This window comes from Callionymus lyra, chromosome 1 (assembly GCF_982586985.1).
Source record: "Callionymus lyra chromosome 1, fCalLyr1.hap1.1, whole genome shotgun sequence".
NCBI lineage: Eukaryota > Metazoa > Chordata > Actinopteri > Syngnathiformes > Callionymidae > Callionymus > Callionymus lyra.
Window position 1 is genome coordinate 17,504,718 of NC_141818.1, and position 25,064 is coordinate 17,529,781.

General features: G+C 41.1%; 1 protein-coding gene across 2 annotated transcripts; it reads right to left on the reverse strand.

Moving 5' to 3' along the window:
- Window positions 1-8: 8 nt before the first annotated feature.
- rorb (RAR-related orphan receptor B) lies at window positions 9-19,045 on the reverse strand. 2 transcript variants are annotated; one of them, XM_087795391.1, is made up of 10 exons: window positions 18,687-19,045; window positions 6,464-6,549; window positions 6,254-6,395; window positions 5,749-6,180; window positions 4,723-4,844; window positions 4,507-4,639; window positions 4,313-4,420; window positions 4,117-4,227; window positions 3,935-4,047; window positions 9-3,849 (listed from the first exon to the last, which is right to left on the reverse strand). In XM_087795391.1, the coding sequence occupies exons 1-10, from the start codon at window positions 18,691-18,693 to the stop codon at window positions 3,685-3,687; spliced, it is 1,419 nt and encodes a 472-aa protein (XP_087651517.1). In that variant the 5' UTR covers window positions 18,694-19,045; the 3' UTR covers window positions 9-3,684. The 2 variants fall into 2 exon arrangements, with proteins under 2 accessions (XP_087651517.1, XP_087651509.1); XM_087795383.1 differs by lacking the exon at window positions 18,687-19,045 and adding an exon at window positions 7,051-7,069.
- Window positions 19,046-25,064: the final 6,019 nt, after the last annotated feature.

Consider the following 25,064-nt stretch of genomic DNA (forward strand, 5'->3'; position numbering starts at 1 on the left):
CTCTGGAATTCACCCATAAAATGTCTTTTTATTTCGTCTTCCCACATCAAAATGTCTACAAAAGCGATAAAATATAGAATTTTAACAAAAATGACTTCAGACCTTAACATTGTATGTACATTTCAAAGGAGGACTCAGTGAAGGTCCTGCATAGCTCTGAACTTGTACCCACTCAGACCCGCCACACGAGAATATTTGCGGCTCTTAATTGGAGAAAAGCATGCAGGCATACACACTCGTGCTTGAATTCTCAAGCATAAGATGAAAACTGCCGTGAAAAGACCAAGGACAGACAGGTGAGTGGAGCTCAGAGTCCAACAGAATCCCCCTTTCATCAGATAAAAAAAGCAAAAAGCTGACTGTCAGTGTAGTCAAGTACACAGATTTCATGAATTACCCCTTTGCGATTGATCCCTCGAGTAAACTCACACAGTGAAGCATCAATCTGCTAGTTGTCCTTTTTGACTAGCTATGGCACTTTGAAAACAAAAGAAAACACATCAAGTTTTTTTTATGTTTGTTTTGTTAGTCTGTTGACAAAGAGGTTCCGTAACCAAATAACCATTTCAGGTTTTGGATACAGGTTGCTACGGTTGCTACATTTTGTTTTATTTGCTCTTTCTGGGATGCAAAAATGACATTCTAAACAATAAATTAACAATTTTCAACTCGGTTCCAATCGCACACATGTGTGTGCACACATCAAGAAAAGCTTACAAAGCAATGGTTGAGCAAAGTCTCTCTCACACTGTCTCTCTCTCGCTCGCACCTGGACCAGTGTTTATTGGAGTGTACAGTATTTAACAATGTGTACAAAAAGTATTTGGAAAATTTCCGGTCGTCTGCACCATCTCGTCGCCTGTTGACGAGTGCTATTGTGCGTTCTGCGATGTGTTAGTAGAATGGTAAAGGCTCTGGATGTGTTCAGCCTCTCACACTGAACAGGCTACTCCATAACATTCAGAAAAGATGACCCTTTCTCATTGTCTCCCACACGAGTCCGAGGGTCTCTAATCCGGTTTCAATAAGGCCAGTTCAGCAAGAGCCGTTCACTGACAGGTTAACTCACACATTCAAAGGTTGAAAAAAAAAAAAAGTCAATTTAAACAACATCTTTTAAATCCGTTGTATAAATAAGAGAGTTTTATTTCAAAAGTTCTTCAGATTATGAAAAAAATAAATCCGCTTTGAACCGACTGGATTGACGTGAGGTTTGTCCTAAAACCCGTTTCCCGCCCTGCCAATGACGTCCCGTCCCACAATATGATTAGAAGAGAAAACACAAATAATTCCCAAATGTTTCATTGCAATGAAACGTCATGCAAATAGAACAGAACAACAATAGGCTAATATTAATAGAAGAATAGTAGTCATAATAAGAACAATAATAATAGTAAATAGTAATAAAATAAAAAATAATCTTACAATGCAAACATGACAGTAGTAAATGCCTCCAGTTCTTATTGCTACAGTTTCTTACTTACAGTGTTGTGTTGCCACTTGCTCTTTTCCAGCACCCCCCGTCTCACAACCCCATCCCACCCCTCTGATTCACAGTCTAAAAAGGGAAAATAAAAACATCACACGCAAAAAGTTCATTTTCAGAGTCAGAATTCACTGTCCCATGATTCACAGCTTACTTTCCACGCCGTCCCTATAAGCAGCAATGTCAGCAGTAAACACCAGTGTGCGCCGATGACAAGAGCACGCTGATTCAAAGTATTTTTTGTGCGACATAACAATGCTCGTCATAAATTCTGAAGAGATTCGGACAGTGAATTCATGCTCTGCATCCACACAGACACTTTTCAAAGCCTTGTCTGGGCAGATTCCACATTGTCATACACCTTAAGTACCTAACAAGTCGTTTTATTTTTGAAATTCGCAAAACATATTAAACCCTCTTCTAATGCAAAGTCAAAAAGAGAGGCTCCCTGAGAGATGCTGTGTAGCGCATCAAGCCTTAATGAGTGATTGTCTTAAAGTCACCGGCCTCTGATCGTGGTTGGGGTCAGGAGTCAAAAAGTAGATCCTAGGCTTTGAACAAACCCTTGATTTAGTCTCCGAAGGCAGCAGTGAGCAAACTGGAATGTTCAGCAGATCACTAAATTGATCATTTGTTGCTCGCATATAAATAAATGCATATCTTTGCTCATGTTATAGGTTTGATTTGGCCACTGTGAATTAATTTGAATCAGAATGTACCCGAATTACACACAGCAAAGAGCTGTTTAATTTATTATTGCCATATTTGAACACAGTGGCCAAACTTTATTGAATGATTAAATATATAATTTACTTCTAAGTGCTTATGAATACGTATTTACCAAGAGACTCGTATAAAGTGATTGTCTAGCACAGTTTTCAACATGAATTTTAAATTCAAGATTCTTACAAATTTGTCCTTACCCTGAATTGTTCTGAAGAAGATGCGTCGAGATCTCTCAACGATTGTAGTGCATTCGAGTATAAATTGCTACCCTGTTCTCAACGGCTACGAGGGAGATGGTCAACATTAGAAAAGGCAGTTGTACAAGTTATTGCTCTCTAGAGAAAAAGGGTCCTTCATATTCGCAGCCCGGAGCGATTGTCCTCCAAGGACTGGATTGTGCAAATAGTAACAGGATGATTTTTATCAGTATATTTTTTTATGAAGAGCAGGTAAATGTCCGTTTTCAATGAATGAATATCTTGGAATCTCACGCGGAGGCTGAGTGGGGAGGGTGGGGTTTATTGTCGAGGTCCTGGTTTCTGATCGGTTTGATTGTTCAAAAGCTGTCCAAATGGACCTTATTATTGCAGCGACGATTAAATTAGAGATAGGATGGCAAATATGCCAGATTCTTTTTTTTTTCTTCTTGCAAAATAGAATATTTATGTATACATCTTCACCTTGAAAAGTAGTAGCCATTATTTTCTTTTTTAAATCCTTCATATGCTCTCTTTACATTTTTATAAGTTCTTGTCAGAAGGGCGCTTTGCCTCCTTTACATATGAACAAAATCCAGACAAGGCTCCTATATATGAACAAACCCGAATTGACTCCCGGTTACAACCCCATATTCTATGACAAGTCTCATCTTTACAAATTCTGTACACAGAAAACTATCAAGTCAAATGAAAACACATAGACAAGGTATAATCAGCCAACGCAGACAGCTGTATACTTAAATTAGGCTAACTTATTTGACCAGAATAAGAAGTAATACTGGAATCACCTCTGCGATATATCTACAATAGCTTCTCTAAATTCACCTCCCCATCCTTCTTCTTCACAACGCCATCGTGTGAAAAAAAAAAAAGTTTTTTAAAGTTAAAACAAATTAACTTACCCATTTTCTTTAAGGATTGACAGCTTGAAATTATTCCTAGATTCATAAAGTCTGTACATTTCTGGTCAGTCAGTTCAGTTCATTAGACGGGATGAAGACCCACTTATGTTGTGTTTCGCTTGTATATACATTCTTCAGACTGTATCGGTGAACAGGATGGGATAAGTGCTGGACATTCCTATTGTTGTTGGCAGTAGTGGTACGTTAGCAGTCGTCCTTTACCGTCAGCCCAGTTTTGCTGAATATGAATTTGCCATCGAGATGACACTGTAAACGCGGTTTTCTTTTCATGCCTTGCATTAGTTTTTTTTTTTTTTTAAGAACGTGGTCCTTGCAAGTCTGTTGGCGGCAGTTACTTGGGCATGACCATGGTGGAGTTTGGGTCAGGGTTGAAGAGTTCCTTGTAGAGCGGCGGGAAGAGAATGTTGACTGTTTCTGGGTGGAGCTGCTGGAAAGCCTGGAGCTCCTCGGTGTGGAGCGTGCACAGGGCGGACAGCGTTGGGATACGACTGATTAGCTGCAAGAAAAAGAGGGAAAACAAAAAAAAAATGAGTGTGATGGCAAACTAAATATGATAATAAATCTATATGGGCGTGACGTACCTTAGCTAGGGCGTCCTCGTCCATGTGGTTTTTCTGCATAATGTGCTGCAAAGCAAAGTAGATCTTTTCCTGGAGCTTCTGAACCTTTCGAGGCTCCATCAGCCACGGTCGATCTGTGGAGTCATGATGATCACGTCAGTACATGAGAGTCGTAACCCTTGAAAACAAGCTTGTGACTGTACCCGTGGAAATGAGGACGGCAGCGGAGAAGAGGGCGATTTCTTCTTCTGTCAACTGCAGCGCACACAAACTCTTGGCGAAGTCAAACACTGCACTCACTAGGTCATCGCAACCTTGAAGATAGAAGACAAGATACTTCGTTATTATTCCATCAAAACCTTTTTTTTTAACTCATAAAAAATTAAAGTTCTGCCTTACCTAGTGCCTTAAACATCTGCATGCCTCCATACTTTCCTTCAAAGAGCACAGTGTTGTTGAGAGGATTGAAGGCCCTACACATCCTTACAAGGACGACCTCCAAACACCCTGAAATGGCAAAAAGAAATCAGTTAGACTTGATGATGAATGAATGATTTCGCCACACAATTTCAGTCTTGAGTGCAAGTATTCACCTGATTTGAGGAGGAGTATCTGGTCGTTCTGGCACAGCTCCATGAACCCTGAGATGCGCTTGGCGAACTCCACCACATACTGGATGGCATGGGTGATTTGAATGGCACACTGCTGCCACAGCACGTCGCGAGGCTAAAACCACACACGTCAATGTTAAAGGACTATTTTATTTAAAAGACAAAACTAGGCAAGAGAGACTCAATGTGTGATGTTACCTTGCTCTGGTACATCTTGACCTCTTCGTAGGAGTGCGTCTGCCAGGCCAGCTGCTGTAGCTCCTCTGTTGTGTACTGACACGTCTCCAGGTGGGACTTGATGATATTCTGTGCGATACGGTCTACAAGAAACCATGAGAGGTTCATTATGTTTCCATTATCATTATTATTTAGTGGGTAGCTCAAGTTAACATACACTTACTAGACACTTTTAAAGAACAGGTGTTAAACTCAAAGACTGGGGGCTAAATCCGGCTTTAAATATGTACTTCGTTCATCAAAACTAGATACATAGAACATACCATGCATGTTGATAGCATGATCGATAACATTATGAAGTTAAGAGTTAAATAGGTGAATGGTAGAAAATTCAACTTATTCACGATGTCTTGACGACTTTTACAATTTTTTCATTCAAAGGAAAGAATTGCTTTATGTTGACCTACAGGTTTCACTGTGGTGACCACAGACATATTCTATAAATCTATCTGCTAGATGCTTTTCAAGAAATACAAGCTTAACATTTTGAACAAAAATAATTTCATTCTGTAGGTTAGTACAAGGATCAATGTGCCTGTGTTCATTTATAATGCTTTATCGGTGGACACACTTGCGGTGAGTTGGTGGTTGTGAAACATTTTTTTCTTTTTTAATTTTAAGCCTTGTGTTATCTCCGGGTCAAGGTATCAACCTCCACCACTGTATATGAATTTCTGTAAGCTAGGGAGGTCGTTCACCTTGACCCAGAGACAACACAAGGGATACCTCAAACCCATTTGTTTTCGTGATAACACAAGGGTTAAAAATAAGGTTAAATTGGGCTATTGTTTCAGAAAAAGATAATACAGCAGAAAGTTCCATCTATTGGCCTTCAACGATGATGTCACTACATCATGAAACCTTATCAACCCATCAGTACAACACGTTCTTTTTCAAATAGTCGGACTAAAACCAACCTAGCTTGCTACAGGTGACTACCTATTTCTGCTTTGTCACCAACACATGTTTTAGTATCTCTGTAATTACCCAGTTCTCCCATGCTGGCGTTGTTAGGTCCCAGTTGAGTCTCCTGGTAGCCTCCGTAGCTGAACAGGTTAGGTACCGGCGTCAGGTCGTACACGGGCTCCTGCTTTATGTGCTTCATGCCGGACATGTCCAAACCCGATTGGTCTGGTGATGCTTGGGTTGAGTCCATCCCATAGTAACCCCCTGGTACTCCAACTCCATTACCGTGACCTCCCTTAGGCAGTTCAATCACGTGACCATTGGCATATGTGCCTCCAATCTCATGGTTGAGAGTAGACAGTCCGTTCGTGAGGCTGGAGGAGTAAACCCGTGCGAGAGCTTCTGCTTCTCCCGTCTGCTGCTGCCGCTGCTCCTGCAGTCGGGCCTGGTGCTTCTGGACCTCTGCATACAAACTGTCACGCTGCTTCTTTGACATGCGGCCAAATTTCACCGCTGCAAGGGAAATAAAACGCATTAAAGAGGCGAATTCGACGTCAGACGGTCTCGATTGTGTTTGTTGTCTCACCATCTCTGGACATTCCTAGTGCTAGACATTTCTGCAGGCGGCAGTGTTGGCATCTGTTCCGGTTTGTTCGGTCAATGAGGCAGTTCCTCTGGCGCGGGCAGGAGTAGGCAGCATTATTCTGCTGACTTCGTCTGAAGAATCCCTGTTAACAGTAGATAAAAAAAAACCTGAATACAGATTCCCTGTTTGTTTAAAAAAAGACATCTTTACCTTGCATCCTTCACACGTTATGACTCCGTAGTGGATTCCTGATGATTTGTCTCCGCAAATTTTGCATGGTATAACTTCGATTTGGGCTGCCGGGGGAGAAGAAGAAACACCCTTAGTGCTCTGATGAGAGGCAGTTATAGCTGGCTTGACTGTCCACAGCCTGATTTAGACACACCAGCACACAGACTTCAGAGCGCAGTTGGTGGGCTAATTTTAGGGTCTAAAAAGGCACATAACCTACTTGTTGGTATCTGATTGAGGCTTCAGAGCGTTTCAGTTTTTAGAAAACCATTTCACAAGGGCATGGCGACATCTAGACTAGTCTTTAATGACTGCGACTTGAAGGAGTGCATACGTGCACAGATGCATGTAGCTTGAGTGTGTGTGTGTATGTGTGTGACTTCTTTGTGTTAAAGCTGAGACCCTTGGTGACCAGAGAGGTGCTCTTAACAAGATAACCCGTTACATCACAGGCTGACTATAGCTGCTCTCCGGCTTTCCCTTTTCTCTCGCTCGCAACACACACACTGGATCGAGTCCCTCGACTTCACTCATCTTCACACACACACTCGTCAGCTTGTACTCACTGTGTATAGGCAGCTCCATGTAGGTTCAAACCAATAGCACAAGCTCAAACAATCCACTAGTCAAAATGTACACAAGCTTTACATCGTAGCCCGGCAGAGAAAGCTGTTAAGTCATAGAGGCAGGCAGGTATGTCTGCTGAGGTGGCACACTCCATAAACAGATTAGCAGCCTATCTAATCCTAAATTATTTCCCAATGAGCTGTTTCTGCTGAGCACTGGCTAAGCCTCAGCTGAAATAGCCATTCACCTGTAATCTACTTGCATAGACCCGCCTGTAGGAAATTCTGCCAGTTTAATGTCTTCTACTCGTGTGTAGCTGAGGCTTTGTATTTAAAATGAGATGTTGCAATAAAGTGTGTCGATATGGTTGTTTCCTTGTTGCATATGAGATAGAAATACATTTTTTTCGTCTTCCATCTGCCTTAATCGTGTTGCCTTTTCTTTATGTCGTATACTTACAGTATTATTATTATCATTTTAGCTTCCGTTTACAAGTGTGGCGTCATCTTGTTGATTGATTTACTATTGGCTACACGGTAATAAACTCTCAATCTTCATCACGATATAATCCCTCCTGAGGATCAATGGAGACCGATCTGGCTGTCTGAGTAAGAACACTGACTGCTGTCTATGAACCCTGACCCCTTTTTGACCGATAAGGACCTTTACTGTTTCATGTGCTGAGACAGGTGCTGGGCTAGAAACCTATTATCTTTTAAAAGCATAGAGATCTTAAACCACTCGCATGACGGCGGATTCTCAATGAGAATATCCTGTTAAAACAAATGCCTGAAACATATCTTTGTAAAATATTGTGTCCTTTGTTATGGTATGATGTTTTGATGATAATAAACTATCAGTTTTATCTTATATTTAATAGAAGTTTTCTCTCCATATTAAGGATTGACCACCCCTCACAAGACCCACAGTATATTATATAAGATAAGAGAAAAATAAGAAATAAATAATGGTCCACCCATGGCCCAATAACTAACTAATATAACTAATAACTGTAACTTCTAGACGTTCAATAGTTAGTCAGGTCAAGTGTGATAGAACGTGTTGTAGTGACATCTGTTAATAAGGCGCATTATCATTATAAGTCTGGTGTATATTTGTGTATAAGTATGTAATTATGTTACAAAAATAACATTTCTTAGACAAGAGTAATGTTGTCATTGGCTAAGAGGTCTGAAGTGATGCCACCTGTAGAAGCTGCACCTAAATAGAGCAACAATTGACTCCATGATGCTGGTTGTTCGACTGACTCTTTATGATGGTCACAGAAACTGTATCGAGATCATCATGTTGTCGCCGCTAGCTTTGGTCCAGTTCAAGATGTGACCCATTTCCGAAGACTTCTGCCCAACTGGCACCAAACTGGGTCGCAGTGGCATACTGGACTTTGACGATGCACATACGATGCGTACAGAGTTGTCAGTGGACGTGGCCTCTTTAAACATGCTATTAATAATCTGGTAAACGGGTCAGTGGAACCCAGGTCTCCACTTTTTTACCAACAACTATTATATGAGCAACGTAAAGGAGCAGACCGACACTTGTTTTCCCGTCAATCCTCTTACTGTAGGCATTTGTTCCAGCGCTCATTGTTCATCTCCCTCTGCTGCTGTGATGTGAATATTCATACTTATTATTTTGATGGTAGTTTCCTGCTCTGCGTGTGTGTGGACACTCGGCAGCGATTATCCCCAGTAAACGTGTCTTGTTGCTTTTTAGAAATGGATAAATATGCCCACAGGAACGTGGTGCGCCCGCATTGTTTGGTGTGAGATTCCAAAACAAACGTTTGTGTTTTATAGACGGTTTTCGAGTGAGTCCCCCCACGAATAAAGACACATAAATTGAAATATGTGAGCATGTCTGTGTCTCGCTTGAATGTGTGTGTGGGCGTGTGCATTGTCGAGCGCGCGTGTGTCTCGCTCGTAGCCGGCGGCGACTGTCAGGTAGGATATAGAGAGACGGTCATGACAGCATCGCCGTTGCCAAGGTGACCACCCACTCATTGCACTCGTCTGGCTGTCACAACGATGATGCGCTAAGCTGTCACACTGGTAAAGGAAGTGATGTCACGCTCATCCTGTTGCCCTCTCAGCAAGGCTTCGGCAAATAAACATTGGACAATATCTGTTTGATGCTTTGTCGTACCTCGGCGACGGAATTATGTTTTCTACCTGCAGGCCGTGAAGACGAAAAGGTGTCCTTGTTTTTGGGGAGTTTATGATAATTTTACCTGTGAAGTTGTGCCTTGATGTGAGATGCAGATGGGACTGGTGGGAGTTAAAGCTGCAGTATGTATATGCCTGTATACCATTGTTGTCGCAAAAGCCGCTTTATATGCTGTATTTGTTTTAGTTGTTTTAATTTGGTGACTTATTGTCAAGTTTTCATCTTTTCTTCTGTCTTTAACTTATGTTTTACTCTATAAAAAAAAAGTTATGTTTATGGTGCAATTCTCAAGAGTTTGTTTTAATTCTTCTAATTTGTTTTCTACTTTTCATGTTTTTTATTCTCATAATTCTTAACTTTATATCTTGTTCTCATCAGCATGTGACGTTTAGTAGCTGTGAGTTTTTTTTCTCCCCTCTAGTCATTATGTTATTATGAAGCTGTTAAACTAAATGTCTTCTTAGTTCATTACTCAACTAATTTTCATGTTCTCTTTTGAAAAGCCACAAATCAAGCGTCTTCTCAAGGATGACGTTTGTAGTTATTTGAGTGACATAAAAACGAAACCATTTTTCACACCCTAACCTCCTCAGCACGCACTCTGTGTCTCTGTCACCTGACTCAGGCCGGGCCTCTGTGAGTGACAGCTTTCTCCGGCCAATGGTAGAGCAGGGCTTTATCCCGAGGTTGTTATGTAATGAGCGGACTGCAGCGCTGGCTATTCCTCGGCTACAGGATCAGACTCTAATGCCAGAAAGACAGACCGATACGGAGCGACTTCGGCACAAGTTGAAGTGCACACGGGTCTGGGCGTGGCCTCGACAGCCCCTCGTACGTGTGATAATTGAATTTTAATGAAGTTAGAAACTCCTGTGTATTTCCAAAGCTGGCCCTCTCTTGAAATAGAAGCCTAATTATCTTCATCTGCGGAGAAGAAGCAGCTCCTTGGCTCTGAGATCTTAGCTGTCGTTTGTCAAACACAACTTAGGAAGATCAAATGTAAATGATTTTATACTTTAATACTGTAACAACAAATGAACTCCACTAGGTGTTGCTATTTTTGTGTCCGAGTGTGTATGTAGTTGTTCCAAATGAGGCAGACCGGACATGCATGTTTCATTTGTACCGCCGCAGGCTTAGGGACTACAATAGCAACACACACACACACACTTGCCTGAATACACTTGAGGTTGCTACCGTTGTATCACAGCTTATGGAACAGTTGGAATCACTTTCCAGCATAACTTTTGTCAATGTTAGGATCTTCAGAAATACAAACACGACTCCTTACTAAAGTCCCAGGGGCTGATTTGTTGGGGATGTGGGTGTATCTCCGCTTCATTAAATAAAAATATGCATATAGCTTCTTTCCAGTTAACTCCACATCTTCTGGGAGAATGAAGGAGATGAGCACTTTACCCCCCCCACCCTCCCAGCCCCTTGTTAAATTCCAACAACTCCGGCGCTCGCGTTAGAAGTCTACACACTGTGAATTATGCTATCACTCTTCACTCTCCACTCTGTTTGAGTTCCTCCTCTTTAGTTGCTGCTGTCTGTAAGTGCGACTTGGAAATCATTTCTGTATTTCATGATCTATTTCCATCGCACACAGTGCAACCCTCAGCCTTTCTTGTCTCGTCGAGCCTCGGAGAGGAACAAGCCGGATTCTTCCCCGCCGATGATGAAAAACAGCGAGGAAACTTTTGGTGATTGCCGACTGAATTAACACACAGCTGGGAATAGCAATGTAGCGCCAGTGTTTGGGTTTGTCTCCCTTGTGTCCGCTGTCAAGTTCTCGCTTCATATTTTCCCATTAGAATCAATGAAAAAAAGAAGCTGCTGTATTCAAATGGACTTTAGCTGTGTACTGTCAGATCTCTCCCGTCCTCAGGGATGCTGGTCCGTCTTCGCTGCCTAATAAGACAAATCCCATTTCTGTCACTTTCGTTAAAGTTTTTGCTCAATATTTTTAGGCTATTTTAACAATACAAATATTTCGCTTCACTGGAGTGAAAGAAAAGCTGGTAAAATTGAATGCAGTATCTATTATTATAAGGCCTGTATAAGGACGGTACATTTTGGGTTAGTTTTTGGGTTGTAAGCCACAGTTTTTTTTCATGGAATGTTTTGAACAAACGGCCAAAATAAAACACAATTCTTAGTGTTTGTGTTTGGAAATCCAAACAGGTGGTCATTATTTTTTAAACCCATTTTGATTTTTTTTCTTAGGTCTTGAATGTGCACAATTTCCAGACTAATAGTTATTTTAACGCTACAGTAAATGTCGTACTTTTTCGTGTACCTGCGAGTTTGTCTTACATTTTGCGTTACTTCCTCTTGAATACATTTGCTGTTCAAATGTGTGACTTTGGTGTCAACGTTCTGAGAGATGCTCTGTTTTTGTATCTCTGAACAACACCTTTGACGTCTCCGTTATCATCTAAACTGACTGTGCGTCATTCAAAGATTGATTTTTCTTGCTGATGAATTTCATGTAGTTGGACCCCCTCCCCTCCCCCACTCACTTCATCGTCCACTTTGCAATAGTTGCATTGGCATAAACCAATACCGACTCCGCCCCCTCCCCCTCAATCTTCTTATCAGTCTATTGTCAGCGCCCCATCACACTTGCAGTGTGCGCACACACACGTGCACTCGCGTACAAACAGTCAGGGCAAAAAAAAAAAAGTCTTTGCCCTCCCCCAGCGCTTCATGTCAGAGGGCATGAGCTCGTCCAGCTTGCCATGCGGCCTCAAAGCACTCTGGGTAATTGCTCAGCTAGCAGGTCTGGGATCAGCTGCGGTTTGCTCATAGAGTATTGTGCAGCGGCGTGATTGGACGCCATGTAGAGGGAACAGAAGGGGGCCTCTGGCTGCCATCCAGTGCATCGATTCACACGCACACACACACACACACACATACGCAACACTTCCAGACATGCTTGGATGCATACATTACTGTAAACTGCTTTTATAAAAAAAAAAAAACAGACTTTACAGTATGTGTGCTCGCCCTCTGTCTCCATCACACACACACCCACCCACGCGCAGCAGCATGTGTCCTCACATGGATAAGAGAAGGAGGCGTGGGAAAAAATCCACAGGGTAAACCCAAACCTTGAACGCACACACACCCAGTCTGCCCATCTGCCTACACAGATCTGCCTCTCATGGTCACTGTACGCACACACACACACACTCTCGTCCACTGCAACCCCCTGGGTGACCTGTAGGACCCTGGCAACCTTTGCCCTCTTCCCCTGAAAGATTGAGCGGGTGCATCGGAGCGTAAGAAACAAGTCCAAGTGTGAGAGGTCTGCATCTGGTCATTACGAGGAGACACTGGAACGTACACACAAAAAAAAGCACGATGGCTTTAAGCTGTCTGCGTCTCTCTCACGCCAGCACACATGCATGTGTGCACACACACAAAAAAGAGGAGGGAGGGTCGAAGTGTCGTCGGGACGAGGGCGACGATATCTCTATATGCCGATGAAATAATGCGTTTGCATCATCATCCTCCTCCGGTGCTCCTCCTCTCACAGAGTTCGGCCTTGAGTCTAATTGCAGATGACAGTGTGTGTGCGTGTGTGAGTCTTTGAGGGGGTGGGGAGAGAAAAGATGGCCATCAAAGGTTATAGAGAAAAATAAAAGGAGTGGGACATCCGTGGAGACACAGACGGACAATTGTGCTCTTTTATTCAGACTCCGCCACAGTCTCATGCTCTCGTGGTCGTCGATAACTGATCGGAGCCACGCGGCAGAACCGTCTGGACTTGAATAATGACGTTTTAAATCAAAAGACAGAAAGTACTTTTGAGTTATTGCATTATTAAACACTAAAAACGCAAATGCTTTGTTTGCTTTTTTTTCCTCTAGATTCATTATTTGTGTCCATTTTAATAAAAGTACGGCTGAACGATCTTTTTCTTTAAATATTACGATTGTGATTTTCTTTTTTCTACACTATGCTATTCAAGTTATTGTAAAGTATGACGAAGTAACGTTTGATAGAATCAACTATATAATACTTTCTATAGGTGAGACCTGCATATTTTTGATAAAATAAGATTTATTAGTTGATTTGAACACAATGTTATCTTCTGAGTTAACGACAAACAATTTTAAATTGCTAAAATCTAAATAAAACTGGCTACACTAATGGATTTTTTTTGCACTTTTTAATAATGGTGAAAAATAACACCAAAAAAACATGTGTAAAGCGCTTCGTCTCGGTCCACTTTTGTTTCTGCTGCCACCTACTGTAGAGTCAGTGTAAGCGTTTTATTTCCTATTAATTGCAGCCTCTGCGATTTGAAATTTGGGATTATTCTTAAATCCCGATGTCGATTTAAGTCGAAAAAAAGTTAAGGCGTAATTAAAAGTTTTTACATTTTCCGAGTTCTTGAAAAAAAGTGCATGACGAGCGAACAACCTTCGCGACACGAGCGCTCGTTTGTTGAGAGGTTTTCCCACCGTACCTGATCTGATTTGTCTAATGTGAGCCGGGAATAATTCATGATTTGTAGATACAATAGATTAATCTACAGCACGGGTAAATAATTTAGAGCCACTTTAATCGAGGATAACATTGAAACGCTCTTTACACATGAATCTATAATTCGCCGTGTTAGCCTGACATTTGCTCTCCTGCATAATAAGAGCCCCCCAAAAATGTATCGTTTGAAAATAACTCTGAAAGGCCTGTAGTAATATTTTTGCATGATTCAGCCTCCTACGGATTTTGGCTGTTCGGGAATTCCCTAATCTTGAAAAAGTAAAGGCGGCATGCATACATTAATGCTGCCTTTTAGCTTTGCATATTGGTGTTTTCAGACTATCAGCACGGCTCATGAGTCCTCCGACACTTGTTATGAGTTTATGTATTCCTTCTAGTGAGCCGGGCTGCCTGCTGGCGAGAGAACAGGAGCATATGAATGAGAGTCTGTTTGAGTTTGTCTCCGTTTTAACGGCTCCGGGATGCATGTGTGCGCTTCCGTGGAGTGTGAGTGCGTGTGTGTGTGTGTGTGCGTCCCTCTCCCAGGGACGGGCCGCTAATAGCTCGCCTCGGGCAACAATTTAACTCAGCCTAACAAGGTTCTCCCCAAAGTGGCCCCAGGGGCATCTCTAACGGAGGCGAATTGATCACAAAGACGAGCTCTAGAGTCGGACTCGAAAACCACTGGGCCCCTGTCCTGCTCTTCACCTGCACCAGCGGAAAAAAAACCTGAACGAGCAAGATTTCATAATTCTCTGAGACGACGGATTCGACTGCGTGTCCTGAGATGAACATGTGGACCCGAGCAGCTGTTGACGCACTCGGGTCAGAGGAGGTGACTCAGATTTGGAAGGGAAGAATCAGCCGACCTGATAAGAGTATTTTAATGGGATTAGAAGCGCTAAAACGGGCTGGTATATGTCATTAAGAAAAGGTGGAATAACTCCTTCTCGTCAACGACTTGCAGCACTAGCTGCAGCTTCTCTGAAGCACTTGGATTCAAAGTGAAATACTGGCAGGATTGTCGCACCGACACACCTTCAGGGATGTGGACTAATCTGCTTGTAACTGAAATCTACCAAGTGAACTTTGGAATCAGTGTTCCTCGAGTCGTAACCTGTGGACGGTGGTTGTTGTCAACGTGACAGTTTTTTTTAGCCAACTCGAAATTTTGAGCTGTGACATCACTTCCCGTCTATCATAACCAAGACTCTCCTCACTTCACCGCCAGTTAAACCCTCGATCCAAAACGTGAGCGTCCTCGCGGCTCCGCCGAGACACGCGGTGCCTTCATGGATCAGTGGGACCGCCAAGACGGGGAAAGAAGAAGCCGTCGGAGGACTTGATGACTTGAAGGCAGATTTAGAGTTTAGGGAGTGGTTGAGGCTGAAATCCCTCCCGGCTGAGATAAAGTGTAGACACAAACCCAAGCGTGCCGCCGAGCCCACGCTTTGTGTGCACAAAGATTAAAAAAGGGAAAAGCGAAAAGAGTGAAAAAAGGGAATGGGTTTTGCCGAGACTCCCCCAGACGGCCACAAAAGGATAAAACCAACATTGTGCGTCCAGCTCTGGCTGAACAAACACGAGCCATGATAGCAGCTCAGTGGCTCTGAATGGCCGACACACACACACACACACACACACACACACACACACACACACACACACACACACACACACACACACACACACACACACACACACACACACACACACACACACACACACACACACACACACACACACACACACACACACACACACACACACACACACACACACACACACACACACACACACACACACTCAAGAGTTTTCTCGGGCCACATTCATGTCGGACACGGAGAGCAGACTGTGGGGACTCGTGCAGGAGCAGTAGGAGTCCTGAAAGTGAGATTGTGTGTCTGTGTGTTGCAAGTGTAGCAGTCAGTAGGGCTGCTTGGACGGATTAACAGTGTGGCCTGCATGGGCTCGCCGTAATCTCTCCTCACCACTTACGTAACACCAGGCCATTAGTCAGCACAAACACACACAAAACAACACAATGAACAACCCGGAGCGCACACTTTCACCCGAAAATCCCTAAAAGCAGGAGTGATTTCTTCATCTGACCGATGTTGAACGTCCAAGAAATGAAGGGATGGATAGAGAGATGAACATATCAGGGGAAGACAAGATCCTTCATTTGTCTCGAAAGTTTAAAAGCGACAATCGAAGGAAAATAGTTTTGTTCACATTTAAATGGTCAGCGATAATTATTTTTGTTGGTGAAGCATTATCATTTCACATGTTTGTTTAAACCTCTCACTTTATTTTACCTCCCTCTGTAAAAGGTTTACGAGTCTGACGGCTGCAGGTTCAATTCCCAGTGTCAACAGGTTGAGCTCTAATAAAAGTCTCTTGCTCAGCTACTACATTTTATCAAATAAAAGTCAAACTAATTTTCGTTTTTAATCTGAAAAAACTACTTTTAGTTGTGTAGTATTGAACTGAATGTACTTGCCATAATAAAGTATATTATAATATAAAATAATAAATTATTTTAGTTGTAATTAATATTTATTCTTTATTAAAGACTTTCACATGAAGAAAAACGTTTTTATTTGCATTTATAAATGGTAATTAAATATGGTTCACTACAATTTCAGTTATAAAACTTAAATAAAAAGTTATTAAAGTGATTATTTAAAGCCTAATCTATGGTTCATTTTTTAAAAACTTTTATTAAAGATGTTCTTCCAGTGAACGGTGACAAACACGATTGAATTTTTAAACACATATAAAAGTTGTCATTAGACTTTAATGCAACTTTTGGGGAGATTAAAAAAAACCCTTTTTCCAGATGAAGATAGATTTAGATAGTTTTTCCTCTATTTTCTATCTGTGGCCTGTGAAGTAATGTGCCACAGATTTATCTAAAGCGACTGCTTCCACCGGCTTTGACTAAACATTGATTTGGGAAGCTTTAAAATCGGGCAAATCAATGAGCACACAAGCCGCCGACGCAAAGCAGGATGGGACTAATTCTGTTGGCTGGAGGCCACGGAGCAGCTCTGGAGCCGTTGATTCCACTGTGGATGTTCGGGACGCAGCATCACTCCAGTCCTGCTGTTCCCTCACTTCCTTCCTCCTCTTCCCGTCATCACCCCATCCTCTCCTGGCTGAAGGAGCGTGGGAGTTTGTGATTGACACATATTGCAAACGGAGGAGATCAAATGGCGCTCTGACCACCCCTCGACTCCTCCTTCCCTGCGCTGAACTCCCTGACCTGTCTGACCCCGGCGATGCTGGGTGGGTGTCAAAACTTGTCGGCTTTACCACCAACACAAACAAGTGCTCGCGCTAATGAGTGGGCGTTTAAACAATCTTTAACCAGTGGCATGGAACCAACTCTTGGAATCTCACCTGTAACATTTTTTAGGAGTTTTATAAAATATAGAACAAATGGCAATGTTTTATTTTTGGTTCAATGTTAAGTTAGTCACCATTTCTTTAAATTAAATGTTAATTGTTTTAGTTTATATTTCAGTTCATACACTTTTCCAATTATGCTTGTTTAATCCATTAAGTTGACCTTTACATGTCATAACGAATCATCACTATGACAAGTGATGAATGCCAACTTATTTCAAACGTCCTCCTTAATTATTTGACCAGTAATGTGACTTATTTAATCATTTTTATCTTTGTAATTTCATTTATAATACAATCTTATTCATTAAACTGTACTTTGTTTAATTCTTGTATACGAGTTGCAGCCCACGAGTATTAATAACACAAAATATACTATAAAAACATGGATTAAATTCACTACACTGTTGATATCTTCTAACAAATCTGATCCTTGTGGAACGAGAGGAAGCTTTTGCTCTTTTTATGGACAGACTGAGACCCTGCTGATGGTCCTGTTGTCTTCTCCAGCCGGGGCGCTGGGGTGACATCATCTCGGGTCAGAACTTCTGGAGTTTTGGCTATTGTTAAATGATAATTACCACGGCTCATGAGGGGCCTCTGTTTTTTATAACCTTGTGGTGGCGAGCACATTTCTCTGTAAGGGCAGACACACACACACACACACACACACACACAGGTTGAGAGTGGGGGGCGCGCGGCCCACTCTGATTTAATTCTATCTGACAAAACCCTTTGGGGCGTGCAGAGCGAAAGAGGAAGATGGAAAGAGAGGGAGAGAGAGGAGAGACATGGAGAAAGAGGGGCGAGAGAGAGAGAGAGAGAGAGACGCTGCAGGGGCCTCTTCTGCCCACCACGGCTGTAAAGTGGGAGCTTTTTTTCCAATGCACCCCAAAGCCTCTCGTGCACTAAAGTGGTCGCCATGCTCCTTTAAAAAAAGTGGTGAAAAATACAAGACGCATGACTGAGAAGTTTTTTGCTGCTGAATAAGGGCGAGCAGGAGAGAGAAGGAGCCTGAAGTTCGAGGGCCTGGAGCTGAGGAAGCTCTTGACATTTCAACTCATTACACAGCAGACGATGATGCGCGTTTATCATAATGTCATTAACGAACGGCGTGACGTCACAGACGTGGATGATGGATCGCTTACAAATATGTTGTTTGGTTTTTTTTTTCTCAAGTGATTTTAATTCCTCGACTTCATGTTGAAACTTTTGAGAAGGCGCCAGGGCCACAGCTCCTCCAGCAGATCATCCAGTAGAGCAAGTGTTACAACTTTTTGTCTCAGACGTAATGATCCCAAAACTTAATCCAGCATTATTATTAAACCGCAACGTGCGCGCGACATTATATCGTGCGTGTGTCTTCTGACGAGCACAACTTTTTGCTGTCAGAAATTTTAATTATAAAGGGAAATTAAAAAGAAGCGCAGATATTAAAGCAGGTGATTTATGTTTTAAAAAGTGGCAAAATTAAACTTGTAAATAGGATTTGAATGTGTGTGTGATGGGGTGAAGTCCGCGGGCACTGTGGTGGTCTTACCTCGCATGGTGGTGAGGGTTCGCTTCCCGGAGCAGCAGTCATGAAGAAACAAACATAAACACTGGGATAACACGGGGCTCGTCTCGGGGCTCAGGATTCCTCGCTTCTCTTATTTAAAAAAAAAAAAAGAAAAAGAAAAATGACAGCCAAAAAAAAGTGTGGTGGGTTCGCGGCGTCCTGCCCCGGCTTTGACGGCGTCTGTGCGCTAAAAGCATCCCAGGCTGGGGCGCGAGGAGGCGGGCGGAGGAGCGTCGGTGCGTCGGTGCGTCGGTGGTCGTGTGCTCGCTGTTCTCATGACATCTGCGCTCTCACCTCTGCGGGAGGGTTTCACTGTTTTCTGCCGGCTGAGGGAGGGAAGAGAGGCTTTACCCGCCGGCCCGGATTGGACTGGAGCACTTTCTGCTCCTCCCATTCTCCTGCTCACACACACACACACACACACACACTGACGACACACACACTCACCATGTTTTAATATCAGACCTCACGTTTAATCACAACTGTGTCATTTTTAAGAAGAGAAAACGAAACAATAATAACAACTTTGCGCTCATTTTAATAGAAATAATAATTTAAAAAAAAGTGTTAAATCAAAGGATTGATCAAGTTAAAACATTAATCTTTCTTCCATTATTTTTAAAAATATTTTAAAGAATACGCAATAAGTCAACATTCATACGTTGGGCAGAAATTGTATTTGTATTGTAATTTTTTTTTTAATACTATATGATAGGTCGATTGGTTTATTAAAATAAAAAATAGGAATTGTGTACATTTCTTTACTTATTTAAATTAATTTAAAAAGTGTAATGATTCAACTATAAGGTTATAACTGAAAAGGAAAAATCTGATCACTGCGTGACAGTTTTAATAATAATATAATAAAAATGATATTTACATAAGTTTTATACAAAATAAAACATAACTTTGAACGAATTAAAGATTATTGGTTTATTTTTTTCATTGTTTTTCATTTGTTAACGTAAGTATGTTTTATACAGTTATAATATCCATTCAAGGATTCAGGTTTGAACCGAGTCCAGGGCGAGAAGGACAAGTCCACCCGAAGCGGAACATGTGTGTGGACAAAACCTCCAGAACTTCCTTCTTAATAACTTTTTTAAATAAAGTCTTTCAAGCCAAAACTCATTTTTGTGTGTTGCATTTGCTGGAGTCTACTGACTCCTTCAAGAAGCATCTTAAGACTTGTTTATTCATGTAGGCTTTTTATTTATTTTCTTGGGGCTACTATGTTTGTCACTCTGTTGTCTTCACCTTTTAAAGTTTTTAAATTTGTATGTATTTTAACCATATTGTTTTTGTATATGGTTTGTTTTGTAAGGGCTTTGTGACCCTATTCTGCGAAAGGCGCTTTGCAAATGTATTTTAGTAACTTACTGGTGTTCTATATTCTTAAATTAACAATAAGTACAACGATCTAAGCTGATCTGAAAATTCTTGGTAGAATATTTTTTTAAAACATACGTTAAAACATTCTGTCTATGACATCAAAAGTGAAGTCATAATTCCACAACTTCTACTCTGGATGTGATATCGATCAATTGTAGGTCCAAGTCTATCCCACACGTCTTCAAATAGCTGCACATACAAATGTACGAAGATCTTATGTCACAGAAAGAAGAACAGATCCAATGACTGGATACGTCTCCAGTGTCTTTAGGATGGTTTTCAGGGTGGGGTCTCGAGCTTCCTCTGAGAAATAGTGACCTGGAAAAGAAGTTCACACTGGACCAGTCCACTGTACAAAAGGCTGACCCAGTGATGTAGTTACAGGTGCTGAACAATCACCCACAGAGTGCATGATGGGAGATGTTTGCTAACAACATTTATTGATGGCATAAGTGATTCAATTCAACCTTCTCTGTCATGTTTTATTGAAACATTTCAAGATGGTTCTGTACATATGTAGAGATCGAGCAAAGTTTTCCGTCAAGTCAGTAAAATCATCCTCCATGTTTATGGCTTTGGGAAACCATGGTAACCAATCTCAGCGTATTTTAATAAGCAGAACACTGGGCCATTGATAAACCACTGTACATTGATGGAGAATTTTCAATGGTGGACAATTGGTTGAGTGGATAACTAAGATTTCTGTATGAGTGGATGGAGTTGTGTGATGGACACCTGTCACATGACTATGCCACCCTTATTTCAACGGGCCGACTCTTGACCCCTGACTGAGGTCCCACTTATACGGTTTCTCAAAACTACAACTACACCCTAATCAACCGGCAAACCAAGAATTGTTTATAAAAAACAGGATCGAACTTGGCACAACACATGAGATTCATAGCCAACGTCGCCAGACAAAGCCAGCACAGATGTACATGGCTGGCCCTGAGAGAGGGCCCCTCACCCCACCAATACCCCCACATCTAATCCTTAAGGACATCATCCCCATGGTGGCTGTTTCATCAAATATTCTTTTCAGAAAAAAACTAAACAATTCACGCAAAATAACTTTGTTGCCAGAAAAGCGTACCATTCACTTAATACAGTCCGAATATAAGGTAGCATTAGTACAAGCAATAGCTAGCTCGTAGCTAACATCGCACACATTTTAACTGGTAAAGATGTAACTATGCTAACGGTCTCTCGTGAGATCGGAGACTTGTATCTTCGTTATCAGAAGACGAACGTTTTCAAGATGGAAGATAAAATATCTTAAAGATATCAGCAATCTTTGATTGACTTATCAATTATCAGGGGTCTGGAGCTATCCCAGCTAACTAGGGAAGAGGAGAGAAACAGGCGAGATAATCCAGACTCAGCATTTTTGCTTGGAGATGCAAACACCAAAATTCACCCTAAAAAACATTGGCTTCCTAAAGCTGGATTTAAACCTGACACTCGTAAAAAAAATTGGGTTGTACCTACTGCCACTAGATCTAAGGGTTAGAAAAACAACTTTTTACTAGTTAATGAATGTTCACAAGTTTAAATTACTGGTTGGGGATTTAAAGTAGACTATAAGTGACTTGATAATCGTTGGTGTGCGGTCAAATAAAAAGTGATACGAGAAAGATGGAGTCATGAATGGACAGAAAAGAGTCTTTCCTGTTGTCATCGCTGTCACGCACGGTTAGCGTCGGCGGCGCCGCTGAAGCGTCTGTCATTAGATGTTTTCAAAGGGACAGCGTGGAGGTTCAGTCCGAGGTAGCGTGGAGGCAGGTGTGTGAGAGAGACGACCACTTTCACCCGCGGTCTCTTTAGCCTCTTTAGCTTTGGCCCAGGGAGGAAGAGAGGCAGCGAGGGAAACTGCCCCGAGCACATCTCCACTGACCTACATTTTATCTGTCGCTTTTTTTCCACTCCTCCCTTGTTCATCTCTTATTTCTCCTGTACCAACATCCCCGTAATTGTGATGTAATGACTAAAGCAAGCGTGAGCAAATCCCAGACTGGTCAGCATGAAACTAGGAGACGGGCAGAGACGAACAATGGAGGCGAGACAGTGAGTGACTGACATGAGGCTAAAGTGATGGAGGGGGCTCGCTAATAGTTTCTAATGCAATCATCCCATTTTCTTTTTCACTAACTCTTGTTTTAGTCAGTTTACTTTTGAATAAAGGTGTGGAGACTGGTGTTGATTACATTACTAGAGTATTCAGTACATGTATTATTATAAAAACAAAATAGTTTTCAAAAATTAAAATTGAACCGATGGTTATTTTGGCTTCATCCAAACTTTTATTTACTTATTTCTTGTTGGTTTTTGAATCCTTCTCTAGTTTGAAGGTTTTTCCTTTTAATCCTTTTCAAAATTGAAATATGGTAATCAACTTTTAATTTAGATGATATATATTGCTATTATTGTTATTATTTTTTAAGACTATGTTATGTCTCATGACTGGGGATTAATGTTCGATTTTCTCTGTCTAGAGCTGTTTAAGGAAAACGTTAAGCATTTATTCAAAACTTCCACTATTTATGTTTCGTTAAATCACTTTATTTTAAAATTCCCAACATCTTCTGATGCTCGGCCGACTTCAGTGTGAGGTCACTACTTTGGATGCAAAAGGACCATCATAAGTATATGACGATTTCCACGGAAAATGAACGAACCAGTTAAAAAATGACGACGTTTTAAATGTTTACATTTTACTTATCTTAGGATTTGATGATAATGAATTCAAATGTATGGTTTTAAGTACGTATTGACCTGAATAAAAAAAAAATCTGTGTAGTCAATGGAACTGCAGCGACAGCCAAGGAACTCAAACACGATGAAAAATGTACATGTTGATTAAGAATAGCGAACATGACAAACATGGTGTATGTAAGAGACACTTGGGAGTAGCTTAGTGCTCCATATGGTGGAGGGAGGGAGCAGGAGTGGCCGAGGAGGCCATGCCTGAGGGAGGTGATGGAGGGAGCAGAGCGGAGCTCCGCACAGGGAAGCTGTTGCAGGTCCTTCGGCTCACTTGCTCCTCGCGCTTCTATTGGTCGATGGGATTTCTCGACATGGCCCTTTGACCCCCAGCTGAGAACACAAGACTCTTGTGATTTTAGTGTGAAAACCGTTGATGTATCAAAGAACACAGAGGCGGACGTGGATTTACCTTCTAGTATAACCAAGACTCCTCACTCAAGTATTGATATATTCTTAGAAGCATTTATCACTACTTTTATTATCATCACATTTGCTTAAGTCTATGTTTTTAATCTCTACTATAAATATCAGTATCCAAGTTCACTAAAAAGTTTGACAATTTAATGCATTCAAGTCTAACAATTGTGTTCTCTCTCCAATGACCTTAATGTCTCTGAGTCTCACATCAATGAAAATGAATGAACAAACCTGTAATGTAATGACAGATAATTATGATTATGCTCGAGCAAAGTGTCATAATGGCTATTTACCTTCCCGTCAAAGTAATTGTCGCCTTGTCAAACAACTATGTCGAAGGGTTTCAAGCGTAAGTGGAAGTTAACCCTGAAACCAGTTATTCCTCAATTTTTATCGACCTTGTTATGCAACATCTGGTAAATTCATGTTCAACAATAACAGAGTTAAGTCTGAGAATTAATATTTATCTATCAATCAGCTTGTTTTTGTCTGATGGGAGTAGATATGCTGGGATTCCTGACAATGTAAAATTTTCCAAGACACAATTACAAAGTTACAATTGTAAAAAAAACAAAAAACATTACTAACTCTATATCAATCTGAAAATGTTCAAGACCGCCATAAACCCAAAACCTACATACTGCCTTCATCCATATAACCAAGAAAAAAAAATCCAAACTGTTTATTGTTACTTGTAATATGATATGACGGGAAAATATTTGTATGTGGATTAAAACCATAAAAATGTTTCTTTACATGTGCTGATAGTCTGAGATGAACTAACATCCCTTTTTTTGAGTAGCATGGGCTATGTAGCCCTATGTTCAGAGGGGCTAACGTCGGTTTCTTTCCGATTAAAAAAGTCTACATGTAGCGTTGAATATTCGTTTAATGAAATGGACCATTGTGTGTTTGCCAGTTTTGAGAGACACAAGCTTGAGAAGCCATTCCAGACAACGTATCGTTGTGGACTAAACTAGACCACACTTGTTTTCTTCAAAAAATGGTTGATAGATCCAGTACCATGTGACTAACACATCTCTTGCTAATTCTAATGCCATTTTTGGCAGAAAAATGTTTGAGCTATTGATTTTAACCTTTTTGCAATCTCATGGTCAAGGGCCCAAAAATAAATGTGTTTAAGGTATCCCTTGTGTTGTCTCCAGGTCAAGGTGAACGACCTCCACCACTGCAAATGTATTTGTTGAAGCCAGGGAGGTCGTTCACCTTGACCCAGAGACAACACAAGGGATACCACAGACACATTTGTTTTTGGGCCTTCAGATAACCTTGACCCTGAGATAACACAATGGTTAAGCTGAAGTGTTATTATGCAAAAGAAACATGAAAACATTTTATGAGAAAAAATAAATGTACCGTTAGTTTAGTAGAATTGAGGAAAACATGGCTAATAATTTTCTCCGTGATTGTAGGACCAAGGACAGCGCAAGTAAAAGGTAATATTTAGCAGCATTTGAGTCATGAAAAATACACAAATTAAACATTAAACTGATTCATAAATGAGAAAACTTCAGTTTCTGTTTGGTTCTTTTTTTCATCGTTTCATGTTTCCAGGTTTTAAACTGTGGTTAATGCAATTAATATTATTGTTTTTTTAAACAAAAGCTATAAAATGTCTATGCCAACAGAAAATACATGGACAGACTGAGGTTCAATGCTTTATTATACATGCCCAAGACAGACACTTCCAATTACCAAATACATCTTTCTCTCTACAATTAATATCACATTTAAATTGTTTGTACATACAATGAAACTTTGCTAAAA